The 14,009-nt window shown below is 42.8% G+C and overlaps 1 protein-coding gene across 1 annotated transcript in view; it reads left to right on the top strand.

Annotated features, from left to right (window-relative positions):
- The window catches only part of LOC137605165 (general transcription factor IIF subunit 2-like), a 31,400-nt gene extending 21,818 nt beyond the window's left edge, over nt 1-9,582 (top strand). Inside the window, exons 5-8 of the mRNA XM_068329629.1 lie at nt 5,863-5,944; nt 7,342-7,441; nt 7,707-7,850; nt 9,179-9,582. Coding sequence (XP_068185730.1) covers nt 5,863-5,944; nt 7,342-7,441; nt 7,707-7,850; nt 9,179-9,310 — 458 coding nt within the window. The 3' untranslated portion in view covers nt 9,311-9,582. The remainder of the gene's footprint in view (nt 1-5,862; nt 5,945-7,341; nt 7,442-7,706; nt 7,851-9,178) is intronic.
- Nucleotides 9,583-14,009: the final 4,427 nt, after the last annotated feature.

Here is a 14,009-nt window from a genome sequence, read left to right as displayed (position 1 = left end):
TGCACTGCAGAGCCACACAAAGACAGGTAACCATGCACGATAACCATCACACACGACTGGACAGCCAATAAACCTGAAGCGCATGTTTTTGGAGGTGGGAGGAAGCCGGAGAACCCGGAGAGAACCCATGCAGACACGGGGAGAACATACAAATTCCACACAGAACGGGACTTGAACCAGGAACCGTTTGGCTGTGCGGCGACAGCGCTACCCACTGCACCACCGTGCCCCTGGGTGGATCTAGTCCTTGTTAAATAAAATTGAGTGGACTGCAGTCTCAGATGTTGGAAAGTCACCCAAACGTTAATGAATGGAGTCATTAGATTTCCCTAATGAAGCACCCCTGGGCTTAGAGACGAGTACTAATGGAACATTATATTTGGAGATCCAATCAGTGACCACACCCCTAACCCCCCCTAACCCCACCACCACCACAACCACTGCTTCATTGTTGTCGTCATGTGTAGGCAAGGCTTTGTCACTATTAAGGTGTTTGCCTGTGAAGGATGAGGGGGAGAGTATGTTTTATCTTTTTCATTCTGTTTCTTGTGAAAATACATAATTTACAGCCAGTTGCTTTGAATTTAATCAATGCATTTTTGACGCACTAATCATATTAAGAGTAAGTTAGGTCTGTAATCAATACAGCTGTACATGATCTGAAGCCATGTGCGTGTTTTATGAATGTCAGTCATTATCATACTACATGTAATTAATATGCAACACGTGAATTTCCTCTCCAACAGTTACCTACCTGTAGATGTTGGCACACCTAGTTATCTTCTCAACGCTTGTGTGTGCTCCATCAGTCACCTGACCTGTCATTAAAGGGAGTGTCAGACATCTGTCATGATGCTTTTTATAGCATCCCTATCATTAACTGATCACATGTACCTCCAAGCCATCAATAATGGATAGTATGACGAGATCATAAACACTGGCACAGGAAAAGATGTACACACTGTAAACAAAGTGACAGCATGATCCGTCAATCAGAAGTCGTGTTATTCCTCTAAAATTGTTGGAATAAAAGCATGAAGAAACCTGGTCAACACAAGACCTGTACAGGACTAGGGCCTTTAATTGACTTGACTTACATCTTATAAACACATTTATATTAAAAGTGTCTTGTATTGTGAATATTTTTCATGTCATTCTCTTAAACTAGAAGTAATTTTTTAAATTTAAGTAGAAGTGAAAAGTATACTGCGGCTAATTCTCTCTCCCTCTCTCTGTGTCTCTATTGCCCAAAAATTAATGGTGTAACTAGCGGGCCAATGGCATGCATTATTTACCTGCCCCTTGTTTTCCTATACTGTTTAAAAATCATCCCTGAGATAACAAACAAATTCCCTTGAAAAGAACAGTTGGATTTGTAACCAGGAGGACATCGAGCTTCAAACGGATCTGAGGTGGACAGCACAGAAAGCCAAAGACACATAATTAGCCTGTGGCGCAGTATCAGAAGCAGCGTCCATGATGTGAGACTTTGTTTGCTTGAAAAACATAAAAATGTGTTGTAGACACTAAATGGATCTTGAGCAGGGCCCCGGGGTGCAACCACTTTGTCACAATGAAAAGCAGTTTTCATATTGTGACGCTTTCGGAAACCACTCTGGAATTTATTAGATGCTATTTTTCTATAGGGCTGTCAGCAGTGGGCCAAAACTCATATCTGTTATATTTTTTAATTATAAGACGACCTAGAAATAGTCTGAAAGTTTGACTGTGGGACCTTCTGGAAGCAGCCGAATGCATGACTCAGAATGTCAGTTTTGATTCCAGAGAAAAAGAAACTGTTTATCACACATGGTTGAAGGGTGTCCGATTTTTCAGTGGTTTATTGGGGGTCAGGTGGTGACGATGACCAAACGTGATACAGTGTTAAGGTCTGGTAGTCATATTACAGCAAAGCAACAACAGGTAGGTTTATTGATAAAAACTCTCTTCTCTCTCGCTATCTCTCTCACTTCTTTCATTTCCACTGTCTTTGTGCCATCCAGCAGAATAGTTGAAGAGTCTGAATGTCTTCATTTATTCAGGGAGCTGCTCTTAATGTCGAATAACCTTTTCTTCAGACATATGACCTTCCACCGGGTAATAGTTTATGAATTGGCTGAAAGACAAAAAGGAGAAATATTAATGCAAGCAATGTACAAAACTAAAGAGTAGCATTCATTTGCATGTTGATGAAATGTGACTGATATTTGTATTTATTGTGCAAATTCTGTAAATTCGTGTAGGCTTGCTGTGTTTGTGGCTGATTTGCGATGGGGAGGCCTCGCTGATCCACAGATGCTGATGATCGGTGGAGGCTATAGTGGGAGGAAAACGGGTTGTTGTGATTAACATTAGGAAGGTCAGAGCTTTGAGGAAAGGGCCTCGAAACAGATGGACTGCTGAGGGTGTGTGTGGGGGGGTAGGTCTCTTCACTGTTTTCACTGTGCTCTGCATGTAGGGTATTACAGTTAATTCGCTTCTTTTTCCATCTCGGTTTTATGTGATTGGAGACATTTTTTCAATAAGTTATTTTAATATCATTGAGTCCTTTAACAGAGTTCAGCCTACTATCCACTGGATAAAGTAGACATGGCGCTGTGTGCAGTAGACTTACACAACATTAAAGCAGAAAACTGTTTCTGACAATGTCACAACAGAGCTGTAACATGATGGGAATGAATACACAGACATTGACCTATTAATCCATTTCCTTCTCTTCCCAGTGGTATTTTTTCCATTTCCTGTGGGGTCAGATATTAATGGAGGATGTCACCCTTTTAAGCAACCTGTACTTAGGCTCAACCAAACATTTGGAGTGCAGTCTGAAACAGTTATTTTACCAATTCCACCATAGTAATCAAATTTAAGTTGTTTAACATCTAAAGAAAATGAAAATATGAGATGCAAATAGGACTAATCTCTTATTTTGGGAAACATGCATATTTGTTTTGTTGCAGAAAGTCTCAGCTGGTTGCCTGGCATCGTCACGTTGAAACGGTTTACACATAATTTAATGTGAAATCAAAGCTCACAGTTTTTGCATTGCTGTTAAAAAAAGAAATTAATTCACAATAAGTATCACAGAAAAAAATCCAACATCATTGCTGCCCTAATATGTGAGGTTAACATGGTGTTGGGTAGAGATATGTTTATAAAACAAGGTGCATGGAAACATTTTTGATGTTAAATCTCAGCCTCATGTTTTTCTTTATCCTTTAGAGACTTCTCGTGTTACGCATCTCGGAATTGAAGATTTGTAGGAGAAATAGGATCCCGAATATCCAACTAGAGGTGCGGAGCAAAGCTTGGATCTCACTCTGGGAAGTCTTATAGTGAGGTCAATGTGCAGGACTCAACCACTGGATTATCCCATGTGTTCCTCCCACACAAAGTAGCCTTGAGCTACGCATGCTTCGTACAGTTCACATCCCATGATATTCATGTTGTTCTCTATCTACGTATGTCCTTCCATGTTGAGGAAGAGGGTTTTTTTGTGCCTACAGACATTGTTTGTCTTCATACTGAAAAGAGTAAAAAAATTGAGAGTACAAAGGGAAATTATTATTTTTTTTAGGGCTTTTGCCCATTTGACCACATTTACTGGACATCAGGGGCGCTGGTGTTGTACCGTGTAGTCTGCCATGTGCATGTGTGCACACTTGTGTGAATGTGCTTTCAGATGTGGTGCTGATAAGTATTCTGGTATTCACCAGACAATAATTGTGCCTAATTGCATCCATTTGTGGGAAAAGGCAAAAATAAACATTAGTGAGATCTGTGACATATTGCAATGCATTCATTGCCTCAAAATTAAAGAGTGTTCACGGAATGATGTGTGGCATGTGATGGTTACTATGGTGACTGTGGCACCTGCATTTGTTCACACACTGAATACATCAAGGCTGTTATATTATGGATGAAATTGGCGATTATTCTGCATTTGTTGCCAATAAATCCCATTTTAAGAGAAAATAACTTGGAAAGCTTTGGGGATAATTTTTTTTTCAACTATTCACTGAAAATACATGACCAACATGTGTAGGTTCTCAGTTATCCAGGTTATGGTTATCCAGAGCTGTTTTTAAATCAATTCACTGGACTTTAAGAAAGTTCCTTGAAGACATTTTGTCTCTCATCCAAGAGGCTTCTTCAGTTCTGAAGGTGACTGGTCTTGTCCCAGCTTATTAACCCTGTGGGGTCTGGTCAGGGTTGAGGTTTGTCCTGTCGCTGAGGGTGTTGTCCTGTGAAAGCCGTTGTCTTACTGCTTCCACCGCCTCCATTGTGGGAACATGTGAATAGGAAAGTGACGTTGTAGGATAACATAGTCTCATCTCATATCCAGTCTCAGTCCTCCTCACCTTTTCCACAAAGTCCATGGGATTGTTACCCACTCGTCTCTCGGATGAGAGGAAAAACATTTTCAGTAAACTTTCTTTAAGTCCAGTGGATTGATTTAAACAGCTTTGGATTACATGAACAACATAAGTATAAAAACACCTTTTATTTGGTGTTCTACTCCAGTGGGGCTGCTGTGATTGTCAGAGAACAGGTGGAATTTTTAAAATCAGATATCAGATGATAAGAAAGAGGGTGTTCTGCAGCTTGTCGAAAGTTTATCTGCTACTCCGCAGGCAACATCCATCAAGACTAATGAGGTATGTAAGTAGAAATGTTATATTATAAAGAGTTTTCTAAAACTCTACTGGGTTTTATGAGTTCCAAATACACATACATCCATACTTACATATATAAATTTATGATTTAGCATTTTGAAATGCAGTGAGTATCTGTTGAACCATTGAATAAAAATACAATCTTTGGGTGTTTCATATCATTGTCTTTGTGACCGCACTGAGAAAGGCATTGAATTTTCTGTTTATAAATGTTATGTATTGACTTCATTTTTACTTTAGACATTTCTGTTTTTCACCAAATATAAATGCAGAAGTCTATAAATATATATGCATACTTCCCCCCATTTCTGGCTGTTTAATCATAAATAATTAAATAGTGACTTTAAAAGCTGAATACAGAATCTGATGTAGTTTCAGATAACTATGCTTTTTAAAAAAAATTCTTTCCCCTACAATTAAAATGAGAGATTAAGAAATAAGGCATTCCTGGGGGGGAGGGTACTGGCCTCTAACCCATTGAAAAAGGTTTTAATCTGAATTTAACCCTTTGTGTATTGATTTGGTTTGAAAAATGTTAAATTGAGTTGACCAGCCTCTCTCCATGAACCTCAGTTGTTGATGATGATGAGTCCCTTGCTGTTTGTTTGTTGAACACAGCTCTTTATAGATTGCTGGTTTTGTTGACCGACGGGTGTGAAGTCTGGTGGTTTCTTACGCTTCTTGGAGCCCTGATACGAACAAAGCCAAATCATTCAACAATGCACAATAGATAGAACTATTGCCAACATTACGCCAACGTTCACCAACTGGACTCCATATTTTCCTGGAAAGTGAATTCAAAATTTGGAAGGAAAAAAGTGAACAATGAAAGCGAATCCTAGAGCTGATTGGATTAGAATGGAGAGCCAGCCTATGGTTTCACGTAAAGGCTGTGGCTTGGACGTAATTATCGTCGATGTCATAATTATGCTTTCACGTGTTGAAACAAATAAACAGGTAGTTACATACAATTACTATATTAAATTCTATTATATGAAAATGCTGTAATTCATGTATTTTCTGCGATCATGGGATATTTCTAAATGGACAGTTACCCACAAGTAATTTAAATAAGGGCAACAATAATAAATGTATTTCAATGAATACAGTTTTGTGTGTGTGTGTGTGTGTGTGTGTGTGTGTGTGTGTCTGAATCATGATTTAGCAGCTCTTTGAGTCTTTGTTGCAGATGAAATCAGTCTGGAGGGGACGGTGGTGCACAGAGTAGAATGCAGGCCGGACGTCGATGACAACTACATGAAGCTGAAAAAGTGAGTTCACTTTACTAATGTCTATTGAAGGGGAATTTGTTCTGTCATCATGTCTGGAGGTCTTGATGAAAACTCATCGCTCCACTTTTCCCTTGACCCTACGCCCCTTGGAAAACTATTAATAAGTCATGCATAACATCAGTGGAATTAACCACAAACATTGACACGTTAAAGTAAATTCATTTCTAAACTGCGGCCAAATTTTGTTTTTTCACCTCTGGACAACACAAGCATTCAAGAAAACAATTGACAAAGGAATGCAAATGTCGTGACCTGTCAGGTGAGCGTCGCTACTGCCGTTACATTTGTGTGCAATGAAAACTCGGCTGTCTTTTCAAATGGTTCATTTCTCCTCTTGATTTGATGCGTTATTCAAGCTAGTTAGTGGATGGGATTGCTATAGCAACTGCATCACTGTGGCAGATGCACTGCTGCAATAACAATCCTAAGGCAAACACATCACAGTATACTTTGCTTTAGCGTGTGAAGCCATTTCTGTGTCAGCCACCAAATCCCGAAGGAGGAAAGATTTTTAATGAAATGATGTGACAAACACTCATCTGTGACCATCTTCCAGACCATCAAAAGATACCAAATCCCCTCTGCTTTAGATCTCTGCACCTTCCTGGCAAACAGTCTTTTCAGATTTTATTGGGCGTAAGGGTGATGGCCTGGAGAAGACGTACTGAACTTAGATGAAAAGGGATGAAAAGGCTTCACTTTGCACCACAGTCTTGTAATCTACATTTCCATGGCAGCTGACAACTGTCCCTCCATTCTGGCCATCTCCAGGAAATACAGGACATGATGCTGTCATGCTGCCATGCCTGTGTGTCTGTGTGTGTGTGCATGTGTGTGTGCGTGTGCGTGTGCGTGTGTGTGTGTGTGTGTGTGTGTGGGCGCACACTCAACCACTTTTGATAGAAACTTCAGCACAGGTTTCTAATGAGCTTATTAACAAGGGAAGACAGATTTAAAACATCTGTGCTCCACACATAATTCAAATGAGATCCAGTTTATTAATTGGGTGGTGTCTTATGTATTTGTTGGTGTTTTTGTTTGGTGCAATCAGTTTTGTTTTTTTTGTATTAACATTTAGAAATAAACTGAGTCAATGACAACGGAATGAAAAACTATGAATTCATCATTATAAAAGCAAGCCATCGATGCAGCACCTTTGATTTGTAATTCTTCTGGTTTTGCTATGTTTGCTGTTACTGTGGTCTGAACAAAAAGTGTGGAGGTGAACAGAGAGCAATGAAAATAAATATGAAGCAGCTTATTTTTGGACAGAGCAGCTGCCAAACTCCTATTGAGGTGGTGGCAGTTGTGTCCGTGCCAACAGGCATCTGTCAACAGACATCATGTTCAAGTAATTTTCTCCTTGTGGTCGTCAGGCTGCAGATGAAAGAGTCCAACAAGTCTCCACGCCTGTCGCAGCAGCTGGACAGAGCCGTCACAACCGTCTTCAAGCCTGTGGCCAACCACGATTTCAATGTGAGAATAGCAGCCAGGATGTGTTTGTTTTTTCTTTGTTTTTTTTCTCTCAAATCTGTTCTGGTGATCTTTAGAGTTCATGTTGCTCATTACAGTGATCAGGTATCTCGCTCTAATGTGAACACACCTTTACTTCAAAGCAGCAGATATAAATAGAGCTATGATCAGTGATCAAAATATTTTTTAAGATTCACAAGTGACAGGAGATGATAACCTAAAAGAATATTGGACATATCAGTATTGATATTATGACTGTGCTTTTCAGGTGGTTTATGATAAAAAAAAGAAATCAGAGGGGAAGATGGTGAGGGCTGAGCGGCAGGTTGTGTTGGACATGCTCTTCTCTGCCTTCGAGAAGCACCAGTATTACAACATTAAAGACCTGGTGGACATTACCAAACAACCTGTGGTGAGTAGTACGCTGACACACAACAAACACACGTAACCATAGAGCTGTAAAGGCCATCAAAAATAAATAAAATACACCTGCCCACTATCCACCTTGTTTTGTTAAATTTGAACGAATCGCCCACAGCATGACGTTCATGCCTGTTCACACCAGCTTTGTGGAAAAAAATTTGGGCCAACTCGCGCATGTGCGCATGCATACACATGTATGTATGAGAGATGAATCAATAAAGTGCAACCGATTCGTTCCAGCTTGCGGAGAACAGCAATGTGTAGGTGCTGACGAGACCTTGAGGTCCCTCTCTCCTGCTGATTGAATCTGATTACATAACCATCAGCAGTAGGAGTAGGAGTCAAACGCAGCAATACATTCCACACCACCGCTCCTCTCCGAGAGCACTTGGCGAGCACTCAAATTAACTGAACTAAAGTAACCAAAATGACCATAATGAGAAATCTTGCACCACATCGCTGTTATTTATCAGGTATGGTAGGTCAACATCTAAAGCTCAACAGATACCCCTAGTGGTGATTGGAGGAAAGAGCGCCGTGCCCTCAACACTGATCGGTCTTGCCACAGCTCTTTCATGCTTCCTGTAACTAAGCAGTGTTGTCTCTGCAGGAATGAAAGATCAGAGCAGGTTCAAACTAAAAATAAAATGTAGCTACAGGCAAAATAAAAAACACTATTTGGATTTACAGTAGAACTGCCTCAGGCATGGTGTGCAACCTCACACTACCATTCCAGAATGCAAGTCTGCAGGCACCAGATAAGAGATAAGATAATCCTTTATTCATTCTACAGTTGGGAAATGTACAAAATAGTGATCTTATTTTACTGTGGCAGATGAACACCCTCTCCTCCGATGTTTTGTGAGATGAATTGAGCACGACCAATATTTTTGGCTTCAATTTATGTAATTTGTGTTGATGACACTCTCAACAACTTTATCCTGAAATCATGCTCAATGGATGGAGATTTTATTGAGCTCTTCCTCTATGGCTAAAACAAAATTCTTATTGTTTAAATTGAAGTGTTTTCTCTCAGCAGCAAATATCCAAAAATGGCAGTTCTTTCAAAGGGGACAGTTTGACATTTTGGGAAATGCGCTCATATTTATTATATAAATATAAAGGAAAGACGAGCAGCAGGGGGAAAGTCTCTGCCAGAGCGAATACAAATATTTCCAAACATGTTAAATTATTCTGGTGAAATCTCTAAAATATAACCTCTTTGTACCTAAGAGGATTTCATTACTTGTTTTAATTTTTGTACAGGTGACAAAACATGTAATTCGCCTGTCATTTGTTCACCAACCTGTTTTTCAGACGTACCTGAAAGAAATCTTGAAGGAAGTTGGAACCTATACTAACAAAGGAGCTCACAAAAGCACGTGGGAGCTAAAGCCAGAGTACCGACACTACCAGTCTGCTGAGGAGGAGGAGATGCAGATGACATAGTTCCGGAGCGATCCTGTGAGCACATTAGAACCAACTCACAGCAGATCCAACCTCAGCTTTCAGCTGGTTGATATTCACTGGGAAGTTTACATTTAATTTCTTTCAGACTTCAGAGTAAAAGGTACAGCATGTGATTTTGAGTTAATTTAGTTTAATTACAGTTTGACTTGTATGAGAGAAATGTCTGATATGCATTAGCAAGTCCTCTGATTAAATAATTTTACAGCAAGTGTTGTGAACCTGAATAGTAAAAGCCAGTCAAACCAATTGACAGTGGAAAAAACTGACCTTACCTTAGTTTTGTTCTATTTTTTTCTATTTTTCTAAATGGCTTTAAAGGCACCAAACTCTTTTTTAGTGCATCAAACCCAGTAACGACAAAGACTCCACCAGGAGGTTTGTGGAGTGGGTTTCCATGACCAAGCAGTTGCAAGTAAACCTTTTGAATCCCAAAGCATGATGCTGAGCGTCTGACGGAACACTGCCAGGTCAGCCACCTGGAACCTGGAAGGATGTCAACATGCTCTGTGGAGTGACTCGTCACTCCTCATTGCAGAAAAGTGAACGAGTCTGTTTCACTGGTACCAGGAGAACCAGTTGGATTTTTTTGGGATTTTTGGGTTTTTTGTGGATTGAGCTTGAACCTGAGGTTCTATTGAAAGGAATCTTAATGTGTCAGCAAATTTAGACATTTCAGACAATTGTGTCCTTGGGGAAAATTCCTTTTTGGCTCCAGCAAAACCCTATGATGGAAGTAAATAACATTTTCAAAAATCACTGAAACCCCTTATATGATTAACTCTGGGCTGAGAACTCCAGCTCATCATCTGTCAGTAAACTTCCCACAAAGTATTGAAAGAAGTATTCAGAAATGAGTCACAAAGGCTGCGTTCAGACTGCAGGCATATCGGATTTCCTTCTGTATCCGATGTTTAGGGCTGACTGTTCTAGCAAGCATCCAAATGCGATCTCTGTTTAGACTCGGCCTCTTTGTCGGCCGATCTGACACGGGCCGTAATGACGTCGGGGCAGAGGCGTCATTCAGTGCGTGTAATGTATGAGGTCATAATTGCAACGACGAACATGAAGTTTTGTCACCTTAGTGTATTGACACTATCACTGTCTGGTAAAAAATCTCTCACACACCAGACATTGTCAACTTTCAACTTTTTACCGGTCTGTAATGAGTCACCCTCTTCCTAGTGGCGCCACGGCCCACCTTATCCGATCAGTTTGGAGCTGTTCAGACGAAGACGTAAATATGTCCATATCCGATATGGAACTAACTCCTGAATGTGGTTTCAATCCATCCCGCAAAAATAGGATATCAAAAGGAATGTGACTGTTCAGACTAAAAAACGGATATCCAATATCAATCTGGATGGGCTAAAAATCAGATATAGGCGACCAGTCTGAGTAGAGAGAGAAGAGTAGAATAGGACTTCATTCATCCCTTCAGGAGGGTCCATCAGGGAAATTAATTTCTCCGTCACATTATACACAGTACAGTACGTACACAGAAAGAAAAGACACACAGAAAGTAATGCCAACACCAAATGGAAAGAGTAATAAATAATAACCCACCAGAGAGAATAATAAATCACTAAATAAAGGAATATACAAATACAAAGACGTAAATGGGCTTAAATGGGCTAAGAATGAAGGGCATGAATAAATAAACCTGGATAGGCATGGACTGAATATTATATTACTGTGTATATTGCTTACAATGTTTGGTGCATTATTTCCGTCATCCCTCCGCTCTCGTGTGAACTTCCTTTTTCTTCATCTCCCCCAGAGAGGATTGAGTAGTTTGATGGCCCGGGGGATGAAGGAGTTCTTCAGTCTGTTTGTCCTGCATGTTGGGAGGCGCAGCCTCTGGCTGCTCAGGCTCCTCTGGTAGTTGGTAACGGTGTGCAGAGGGTGGCTGACATTGTCAATGATGTCCAGCTGTTTGTCCAAGGTTCTCTTTTCTACCACCGTTGCCAGAGGGTCCAGTTTCATCCCGACTACTGAGCTGGCCCGCCTGATCAGCTTTTCCAGCCTGGAGAGATCCGCCTTTGTCAAGCTCCCTCCCCAACACACTACAGGTTGTGTTGCGGAGGGACAGGACGCTGGCGACCACAGACTGATAGAACATCCACAGGAGCTTCCTGCAGACGTTGAATGCTCTTCATCCTCCTTAGAAAGTACGTCCTGCTCTGTGCTTTCTTGTACAGCTGCCTTGTGTTGCTGGTCCAGTCTAGCTTGATGTCTAGCCACAGCCCAAGATATTTATAGGTCTGCACAATCTCCACCTCCTCTGTTCCTATCAGAACTGGTCTAGGTTGGGGTCTGCCCCTCCTGAAGTCAATGACCAACTCTTTAGCTTTGGAGGTGTTGAGCTGCTTGCTGTGACACCAGTCAACAAAGTCCTTCACCACGCATCTATACTCCTCCTCCACATTGTTCCTGATACAACCCACGATGGCTGCGTCATCTGCGAACTTCTGGATGTGACACAGATCTGTGTTGTAGCAGAAGTCCGCCGTGTCCAGGGTGAAGAGGATTGGAGACAAGACAGTCCCCTGTGGAGCACCGATGCAGCTGACCACAGTATCAGACGTGGCGTCCTTTCGCCTGACGAACTGTGGTCTGTTGGTGAGGTAGTCATGGATCCAAGCAACCAGGTCGGTGTACACTCGCATTTTTAAGAGTTTGTCCTGCAGTATACAGGGCCGGATAGTGTTGAAGGCACTTGAAAAGTCCAGAAAAAGGATCCTCACAGTGTGGCTTTCCCTGTCCAGATGCGAGTGGGCTCGGTGTAGCATATGGAGGATGGCGTACTCCACACCGACCTTTTCCCGGTAGGCAAACTGTAAGGAGTCCCTGGCATGTTGTACCTGAGGCCTGAGGAGATTGAGGAAGAGCCGCTCCAGAGTCTTCATTAGATGCGATGTAAGCGCCACTGGTCGGAAGTCGTTCAGCTCGCTGGGCCGGTTCTTTTTAGGAACTGGAACAATGCACGACGTCTTCCAGAGGGTGGGCACCTGCCTGAGACGCAGGCTCAGGTTGAAGACCCGTTGTAGCGGCTCCCCGAGTTCAGAGGCGCAGGTCTTGAGTAGACGGGGGTTCACCCCATCCGGTCCTGCTGCCTTTCGGGGCCGAAGCTTCCGGAGTTCTCCTCTTACCGGGTCAGTCGTGAAGCAGAGAAGGGGTGGTGGGGGGTGGAGGGAGGGTGTCTGAGACATGGGGGAGGGCTTGCAGGTGAGGGAGTGGGGGTTTGAGGAGAGGAGGGAGCTAGGATTGGTCAAGGTGGGCTTGAGGGAGGTAGGGTAGGGGGTGGGATGGGTGGTTGAGGGGGGCTGCTCCACTGCTGCAAGGGGGGGGGGGGTTGGTAGGCGTGTTGGAAAAGGAGGGAATGGGGGTGGTGGGGGGCTCCCCTGTAACTACAGATGGTTAGGAGCTATGTGGGGAGGTTAGATGGGGGGAGGGGGCTGGGGGTAAGGGTATGTGGTGGGGGGGCATTTTGCTGCTGTGGAGGGGTGGGGGGCATGGGATAGGGGTGAGGCTGGTGAGCTACTGCGGAGTTCGTGAGGGTGGAGGGTGATAGTGGGTGTTGCGGGGGGACCTGGTTGAACCTATTGAAAAGTTATTCAAGTCCTTGGCCCTCTGCACCGCTCCCTCCCCTATCCAGGTCCTGGCTTTGTGACCAGTGATGTTTCTTACACCTTCCCAGACGTCCCTCATGTTGTTGTTCAGATGCTGCTCCACCTTCCTCCTGTATGCGTCCTTGGCCTCCTTTATACAGCGTTTCACCTCCCTCTGTGCTTTTTCTCATCTCCTTATCCTTTGTCCTGAAAGCCGCCTTTTTCCTGTTGAGTACATCTTTCACGTCCTGTGTTATCCACGGCTTGTTATTTGGATAACACCAAACTGCCTTGGCGGGGGTCATCCCATCGATGTCCTCGCCATATCCACCCAGCAGTACGTCCCAGTCCATGGTGTTATGGCAGTCTCTGAGAGCCTCCTCTGCTTAAGGAGTCATGTCCTGATGGTACGTGTAGAGACTGCCTGTCTTTGGACCAAGTTGTGGTCCAAAGACAGTCACTGTACGCCTCTTTAACATTAGTGTACAGGTCAATCGTTGTTTGTGAACCTGGTGGAAGGTAGCAAGGCCAGTGTCCAGGGTGACATGCTTAAAGTCTCCAGAAATCATAAAGGCTTCAGGATGTTTGGTCTGCAGCCGTGCAAGGACACTGGTGATCTTCTCGCATGCAGCGGCTGCATTGGCCGACAGAGGGAGATCACGTGATTGCACTCCCAGAGTAAATAGTATGGCCGTATGCTAATGGCCAGCAGCTCCAGGTTAGGGCAACATACAACCGCCTTCACTGAAACATGGCTGGGGATACACCAGCAGTTGTTGGTGTAGCCGAGTCCCCCACCTTTGCTTTTCCCCACACACCTTCGTGACTGTCCGCTCTCACCGCAGTGAAACCTCGCAGTTCCATGTTAGCATCTGGTATAGCATCAGTTAACCATGTCTCCGTAAGCATGAGCAATCTGCACTCATGAAAGATCCGCTGAACAGAGCTTTTGGGTTTATGGGTTGAGCTTGAACCTATGGTTCTATTGAAAGTAATCTTAATGCTTCAAAAAACCAAGACATTTCAGACAATTCTGTTTTCTTATGAGACCAGTTTGGGGAAATGAATAC

Source organism: Antennarius striatus, chromosome 12 (genome assembly GCF_040054535.1).
Source record: "Antennarius striatus isolate MH-2024 chromosome 12, ASM4005453v1, whole genome shotgun sequence".
NCBI classification, from domain to species: Eukaryota; Metazoa; Chordata; class Actinopteri; order Lophiiformes; family Antennariidae; genus Antennarius; species Antennarius striatus.
The sequence above is the reverse complement of the archived record's forward strand: the minus strand, read 5'-3'. Positions and strand labels throughout refer to the sequence as shown.